General features: G+C 55.2%; 1 protein-coding gene across 2 annotated transcripts; it reads left to right on the top strand.

Annotated features, from left to right (window-relative positions):
- The first annotated feature begins 6 nt into the window (after positions 1–6).
- Positions 7–7,387, top strand: Fhl3 (four and a half LIM domains 3). 2 transcript variants are annotated; one of them, XM_023701064.1, is made up of 6 exons: positions 7–118; positions 4,705–4,880; positions 4,974–5,148; positions 6,094–6,263; positions 6,341–6,536; positions 6,630–7,387. In XM_023701064.1, exons 2-6 carry the CDS (start codon positions 4,725–4,727, stop codon positions 6,782–6,784), a joined length of 852 nt encoding a protein of 283 aa, XP_023556832.1. In that variant the 5' UTR covers positions 7–118; positions 4,705–4,724; the 3' UTR covers positions 6,785–7,387. The 2 variants fall into 2 exon arrangements, with proteins under 2 accessions (XP_023556832.1, XP_023556833.1); XM_023701065.1 differs by lacking the exon at positions 7–118 and adding an exon at positions 3,842–4,207.
- The last annotated feature ends 297 nt before the right edge of the window (positions 7,388–7,684 follow it).

Here is a 7,684-nt window from a genome sequence, read left to right as displayed (position 1 = left end):
GTCCGCCGCCGCCGGCCGACTCTCCGCGGCGCGCCCGGCCCGGCTCGGCCCGGCCCGCAGGTAGGAGCGGCGGAGGACCGACCCACTCCGCGCGCCCCTCTCCAGCGCCCGCTTCGAGGTGAGCGCCCCGCTGCAGACCCAGCTCCCGGCCCCAGGGCCCTCCACTCCCGCCCCAGCCCTACAGCGTCCTGGCGCCCGCAGCCGAGCCGGGAAGAGCGGCGGCCCAGCGGGGCAGAACCGCTGTGCTCCCCGCAGATCGGTGGGGCGGGGGCGGTGGTGGTGGAGAGAGTTGGGCGGAGGGGGGCAAGTTTGAAATAGGAAAGCCAGAGAGTCTTGGAGGATTGGAGAAACGGAGGCTTCTAAAAATCCCCGAGGCAGACAGGGACACGAGCGACGGGAGACAGCAGAGACCCTTGAAAGGAGGGCAGACACTGGACATACAGAGTTTCCGAACGAGGGACCGGAGGCATGGGACAGACCCGGGGTTTGTGGAGCATTTTAAGAAAAAGCATACGTGTGACCTCAGTGACCGAATTGCGAGGGCCCTGCGGCTGAAGCTTTCCTAGCCTCGTGCTAAATCCCCCGGGCCTGCCTGCAAACCTTCAGAGACTGGAGATAGAGATGCTGAGGGAAGAGGCTGGATGCCGAGACAGGGGCGTGGTGGGACCAACACATTCAGCCCCTTAGGCACCCTGAGAATTCAAGGCCTGGGTGGTCGCCCCCTAGAAGATACCCCCAAACATAAAGACAGGCAGCGCTGTGCCAGACACAGGGTTGATGAGCGGGCGAGCTGGGCACAGACTGAGAGTTCGTGTAGACCGAGGACTCTGGGTGTGCTGACCTCTCCACGATAGATCCTGAGAGACCCAGACTTGGAGAAGTCAGGGGGCAGCAGACTCTCAGCCAGCCAATACCCCGACAGGCAGAGGACCCCAGACTGTGAGACTGAGATCCAGAAGAAGCCCATGCACACGCTGCCCCAACAGCCTTAGCTTATTTTTAAACTCAAATCTTGGACGGCTGCTTCAGCCCTGGGGGACCCAGGGTGAATGAACCGTTCCTCTCCTGTCCCCAGAGCAGCTGCTGGATATCGCTCCCCACCCCCCTTTCCCCTAAACTCCTTTGACTTCCAGGCCCCTTGGGGGAAGGAGGAGGAGAGCAAAGTTTGGGGTTGGGTTGGTGCCCAGTAACAGGAATAGGGTGGGGACACTTTAATTTCTCCCCTAAAGTCTCCTGTCAACTCCTGGGAGTTGGGGGAGGGGTCTGTTCTGATCCTGACTCACAGCTGTGAGGCCTGGCCAGGGTCCTCCTGGACAGTGTGGGTATGGGGGGGGGGGAGAAGCAGTTGGCATGGGTAGTTGGAAAGGCTTCTGGGTGTCTTCCAGTCACAGAGCTGGCAGCTAGGAAAGAGAACCAGGCTCTGGGGTCCCTCCTGCCCCTCTACCCTTAAAAGCTGAACATCCTTTCCTCTACCATCATGGAAGTATTTCTAGAGAGAGGGCAGCAGGAAAAGGCTACAGGCCTGGAGGCCAGAGACCTGACTGTGTGATACCTGAGGAACTTTGGGCATGCCCCTGCCTGTTCCTGGCCTCCTTAGGCTGTGTTGTAAAGTGGGGATGACACTCTGTCCTGCCTGCTTTGTGAGAGCTGGTGATTTGGTGGTGGGCGTGCACTTTATGAGGGGTAGAGCAGCAGACAGGTGTGTATACTGTGTGCCTTTATGAGCAATCTGCAACTTGCAGTCATTGGAATCAGACTGACTATTAAAGCCATGGCTGGTCCCAGGAGCCTCCTCAGCAAGATCCACAGGCTAGGATCTCCTAGCCTCTCTCTGGGCCCACCAGCTTGTTCAGGTCACATCCCAGGCCAGCTCCCTGCCTCAGGCCTGCCTGAAACCTACAGTTTGACTTCTGTATGAGTGAGGGACTCATGGCAAAAATACAGATAGTTTCCTTTTCCTGAGTGCTTTCTGTCTTTAGGTGCTTTCAGGGATCATCCATTTAAGACTGAAACAAGCCTAGGAGGTAGAAGTAGAATTATGGCCACACTTGGAACACGCAAGTCCTTGCCCAAAGTCACAGAATCCAAACCTAGTTTATATTTTATAAGTACTGCGTGCTAACCAATTGCACCACTGGAGCTTCTATATTTTAGGGTTTTTTTTTTTTTTGTTTTGTTTGTTTGTTTGTTTTTTTGTAATACCAGGAATTGAACTCAGAACCTTGTGAGTGCCAGGCAGGCACTTATGCCACTGAGCTATCGCCCTGGCACTCCTATACTTTATAGCTTGAACCTCAATACAAGGCACACAGTCCTGAGTTTCAGGTTACTCTCTGAGGTGTGTGTGCATGTATATGTGCTTGGTTATGTCAAGGTCTGGTGTAGGGATATGTATGTTAGTAGGGTGAGGGGCTAACAACAACCAAACAGATCCAGCAATCTCCCCTGAACTCTGCCCCCCACCACCCAGGAACAAATAGTACAAGGCTGGCTCCCCACTCATCCCTTCAGTTCCCCAGCCTTGCTGGGGGGGTGGGAGGGAGAAGAGAGAGGGGGATGGGCCAAACAGGTGGGCCTGGATGGTGATGATGCCCTTCACGCTGTCCTCCCTAGGGCCCAGCTGGGCTGTGGGATGCTGGGAAAGAAACAAGCCACACCCATGCCCTATTTGGGGTGTCTGTTTCAGAGTGCTGAGTGGCTTCCAGGGGGCAGGCCCAGGACTAGCCTGGGTTTGGAGAGATGGTTTCTGTACCTAGCCAGACCGAGAAGGCAGGAGAGGACCCAGGGCCCTCCCAGATGGACATATTTCCACTCTCCACCTGTGTGGCCTCCTGCTGCTCAGTGGCTGACAGCCCAGGCAATCCTCAAGTGCTGGGCCAGAGCAAACCTGACCCTGAGTGGCAGGGAGGGATAGCCCATTGCCTGGGAGTCCCCATTCTACCAGTGCCAACTCAGCTCCATCGGACTCTACCCTGCCCCATATGTGAACTGGGTGTTCTTCCGCTGCATGGAAGGGAAGCTTTGAACTCACAAGCCCCAGAAGTCAGCCCTTCCAGAGTTGGCATGTCTTCTGGCACCTGAAGTCTGAGCTTAAGTCAGAGCTATACTGCTGGTGAGAATCTCCCGCTGAGGGGTGGCTGAGAAAGAAAGAGAAAGGCTTTTCCTTCAGCTTGGGCCAGGGCGGCCATGGAGACTGCTAGTCATGGAGTCTGCTGGGAAAGGAAGGAGAGCCGTGGGTTCTTCTGTCTGTCCCTTCAACTTCTCCAGGCAGATCTGTAGCTGTGAGCACATCCCCTTCCCCCTGGGTCCTGGCAGTTGCTCTCCTCTACCTTGTGGTCCCAGCCCAGAGAGAGCAGGCTTCAGGCTTCATGGTGGAGGAGGCCAGGGTTGGGGAGCTCTGACTTGGGGACTGGAGACAATTGAGCAGCAGCAAGGTCTGGGAACCCCACTTCCCCCAAACCCTCCCCCCACTCCCCATGCTCCCGTTCCAGAGGCAGCTGTGTGGATGACCTCATCCCACAAACATGCTTTGTTCCTGAGAAAATGGAAAGTGTCTGAGGTTGGGGGGGGGGCTGGGTGTCTGCCCCAACAGTTCACAGGGCTCCCCATGTTTTACTCCGCACCCAGGAGGGGGCCTGGCTGGGGAGAAAAGGTCCTGTGTGGCTCCAACTTCCTCTCCTTTTACTCGTGCCTCAACCTCAAACTCTAAAATATCAGAAAAGGTGGGGAGATGGGTAGGGGATGAACTCATGGCGGAGTGTGTGGGCAAAGATCCTGGAGCTCTGCAGATACTGCAGGGGGTGGGGGTGCCTGGCAGGAGGTGACAGGGGACACATTGTGCTCTCTCATTCTGTCTCCAGTTCTCTGTCTCCATAGGCATCACATTTTCCCATTTTCTCCCTGCTGCTGGCAAAACCTGACATCTGGCCCTCTGCTGCCACAGCTGCTGCAGATGTTGCAGCCAAGGCTGTCCAGGACGGTGTGACCAGAGACAACAATAGGGGTGAAGAGGAATGAGGGCAGAGGGTCCAGCTGGGGGAAGCTTGACTGTAGCCAGTTTGCAGGATTTCCTTCCGCTGAAACTTAGGCTGAGCCTCGCAAGTTTTTGTTGCTTGGCTGATTCTCCTGGGAGAGGAGGCCAACCTCTCACACCCAGTCCCACCAGTTGTCGTCCAGTATCCCTCCAGCATTCCACTGTTTCTGGATTGTGAGGGGGGCAGAACAGCCCATTCTCCCCTCTAAACTCCCCAGTTTCAGCCCAAAAGCTTTTATCTAACTTGGAGGGTCCCTTCCTGGAAGTCTGGAGGTGAGGGTATGGCTGTCTGAGGCCAACTGATTGGCTCCCTAGCTCCTAAGCCTGCCCTGGAGGCATTAAAGATACAGGGGCAGGAAGTGGGAGGCTGGGACAGGAAGTGAGTCACCGACCCAGGAAAAGCCCCTTCCCTCCAGGTTTGTGAGGCCCTAGATAAGAAAACAACTTCTGCTTCCTGGTTTTTTTCCCCTGACCCCCTTCCTACTCCTATAGTCAGATACAAGTAAATACGCAAGATTCCTGGTTGCCCCTCCCTATCCACACCTGCTCTGCTCTGGTATTTCCTATGCCTATCTCTTGCTCTTTTTTTTTTAATACAAAGATGTCTTGGCAAGAGCTAGGGTGGGCCTCCTCTGGGTGACCCCCCTACCCCACCTCATATTCCTAAACAGGGTTCATTCTCATCAGCACCATGGGTGAGCCATTTGACTGTGCAAAATGCAGTGAGTCCCTGTATGGCCGCAAGTATATCCAGACAGACAGTGGCCCCTACTGTGTGCCCTGCTATGACAACACCTTCGCTAACACCTGTGCTGAGTGCCAGCAGCTTATTGGACACGACTCGAGGGTAAGGACTGGTGCAAGCAGGGTTGGGATTGGGTGGAGGCTGGTGGGAAGGGGCAAAGGCCTGGGTGCCAGTCTCCCTCTGTGCTCCTGGTAGGAGCTATTCTATGAAGATCGCCACTTCCACGAGGGCTGCTTCCGCTGCTGCCGCTGCCAGCGCTCCCTAGCTGATGAACCCTTCACTTGTCAGGACAGCGAGCTGCTGTGCAATGACTGCTACTGCAGTGCCTTCTCTTCACAGTGCTCTGCCTGTGGGGAAACCGTCATGCCTGGTAGGTCCCTGGTGATTCAGCTTATAGAGACTGAGATGCCCAGGATCTGTGCAGAGTCTTTGCAGGTGCCTGTCTGATACATACATGTGAGCCTGACATGTATAGAGACTTGAATACATGGCATGGTCTTAGAAATTCGGTGTGTGTAAGATCTGTTGTGCCTGTATGCTCTTGGGAGCTTAATGAGTGTACATAGGGATTAACATGCCCAGATCTACACATGAAAGCTTGGCAGGTACAGAAACTAACAAACTCAGTACATTTCTAAGAGCTTAGCATGTACTGATCTTACCATGTATGGGCTGACATGCTTTATACATATTTGGAAGCTTAGCATGCATAATGACCAGGTTAAGTTCATGCAGGTATACTGAGATTTGTGCTTAGTATACTTGGGTTTCGTATGTACAGAGCTTATTCATATGTACAGAGGAATTAAAGTTTGTGAGGACCTGCATACCTGATACGAGAATTTAGCATGTGTGGACAGTGTCATGCTTAGAACATGCTTACGACTCACTGAACATAGAACATGCAAGGGCTTACCTTGCATGAACATATCACACCTAGGGTATTAGAACTTTACGTAGGCAGAGATTTGCTTGTCTGGTATGTGTGGGACCATGTGTATTTTAAACTACCATTTCTGATGTTACGGCTTACCACATACTGAACCAACACACCTATTGTGTGGAAGCATGCTATGTGTTAAGAGTCTTATCTGAGATAGAAGGAGGCAATGTGTGCCCAAACCTTCTGTCTGGTTTGAGGTCCTGGCACACTCTGCGCCACCATGTCCAGTGTGCATGGTGGAGGTCTTGCTGCATGTGCACGGACACCATCCTGCTCGTTCTGTGGGAGCAGTGGTGGCAGTCCTGGGGCAGGTAGCAGAGTGGCCTTTAGGGCTTGGGCCACAGCTTCTGATGGGTCTCCGGTTCCCCACAGGGTCCCGGAAACTAGAGTATGGAGGCCAGACATGGCACGAGCAGTGCTTCCTGTGCAGCGGCTGTGAGCAGCCACTGGGCTCCCGCTCCTTTGTGCCCGACAAAGGCGCTCACTACTGCGTGCCCTGCTACGAGAACAAGTTTGCTCCTCGCTGTGCCCGCTGCAGCAAGGTGGGGGCCAGGTCAGCAGGGTAGGGGTGAGGCCTGTTGTGGGGTGGGAATCCTGCTGATGGGTTCTGCCCGCACAGACGCTGACCCAGGGCGGAGTGACCTACCGTGATCAGCCCTGGCATCGAGAGTGCTTGGTGTGCACTGGGTGTGAGACGCCCCTGGCAGGGCAGCAGTTCACCTCTCGGGACGATGATCCCTACTGTGTGACCTGTTTTGGAGAACTCTTTGCACCTAAGTGCAGCAGCTGCAAGCGCCCCATCACAGGTGGAACAGGTGGGTAGCGTGCTGGCCAGGCCATGGATATGGTAGTGGGTGAGGGGCAGAGCTGCCCTAAATCCGCGGAGCTAACCTCCAGCACCTCTTTAGGACTCGGTGGAGGCAAGTACGTGTCCTTTGAAGACCGGCATTGGCACCACAGCTGCTTCTCCTGTGCACGCTGCTCCACCTCTCTGGTGGGCCAAGGCTTTGTGCCAGACGGAGACCAAGTGTTGTGCCAGAGCTGCAGCCAGGCAGCGCCTTGAGCCAGAGTTCCCAGCCTGGGTGTGCCCAAACCAGGACTCCAGGACTGTGGCTCCTTTTCTGAACCACCTCGTAACCCAGCCCCTCCCTAGAATGGGGCTCCCCTGGGCTCCAGGATTCAGTCTCCTTACTCCATCATATCCCAACTGGTACTCCCTCATCCAAGCCCCCAAGCATCCATGATTCAGGCCCCCCACTCCAAGTCTGGACTGTACAACCCAGCCCCCCATCCCTGCAGTGTGGATTTCCATACCAGGCCTCCTTTTCCAGGCTGGATCCAGACTTGCGCCTCCAAACTTGCTGTGGGACTTAGGTCCCTTAAATCTAGACCTCTCTGCATATATTATTTTAGGTCTCCTGCTTGCCTGAGAAGTCTTCCTAGTACTCAGGCTTGGCCCCTGTCTAACCCCAGGGCTGGGGCTGTCTGGGCAGTAGAGGGGGGGTCTCACTGGTTAGGGGTCCCAAGTACAGGATGCTACCTAGTCCGTTTCCATCAAGCATCTTTTCATAGTATTTAAGCTCCATTTTGTTCAGAAATGGGCAGAGGGGGGATTGGCACACTCCCCGCTTCCAGAGTCTGCAATAAAGCAGTGCAAGGAAGCACAGGCCTCCGTTTGTTTGTCAGGGGTGGAGGGTGAGGGCTCTTCCAGTCCTGAGGAGATGGAGTGGGTGGGATCTGGGGTGGGAAGTCACCGGGAAGGGGATCCCCGCCAACCCAGCTACTGTACCTCTACTGCCTGATTTGCCTTACCCCACTGACTAAGGGCTTTTCCTTAAGGGGAGAAGGGAGGGACAAGGGGAGGTTCCAGGCGCTAGTGGGTGGCAGTGGGTTCTTCCTTTGGCACACATCGCCCCCTCTCCTAACGGCCCAGTCCAAATCCCGCAGAGGGAGCACGCGGGCC

The sequence above is a fragment of the Octodon degus genome, unplaced genomic scaffold (genome assembly GCF_000260255.1).
Source record: "Octodon degus isolate 3935 unplaced genomic scaffold, OctDeg1.0 scaffold00130, whole genome shotgun sequence".
NCBI classification, from domain to species: Eukaryota; Metazoa; Chordata; class Mammalia; order Rodentia; family Octodontidae; genus Octodon; species Octodon degus.
This window is presented reverse-complemented; position numbering and strand designations above follow the sequence as displayed.

What these genes read in the sequence shown, in the direction of transcription:
- Fhl3 (XM_023701064.1), top strand. Translation starts at nt 4,725, where the DNA reads ATGGGTGAGCCATTTGACTGTGCAAAATGCAGTGAGTCCCTGTATGGC. An exon ending in GCTGTGCCCGCTGCAGCAAG is followed by an intron (nt 6,264 to 6,340) that starts GTGGGGGCCAGG and finishes CTGCCCGCACAG; the next exon opens with ACGCTGACCCAGGGCGGAGT. An exon ending in CCCCATCACAGGTGGAACAG is followed by an intron (nt 6,537 to 6,629) that starts GTGGGTAGCGTG and finishes GCACCTCTTTAG; the next exon opens with GACTCGGTGGAGGCAAGTAC.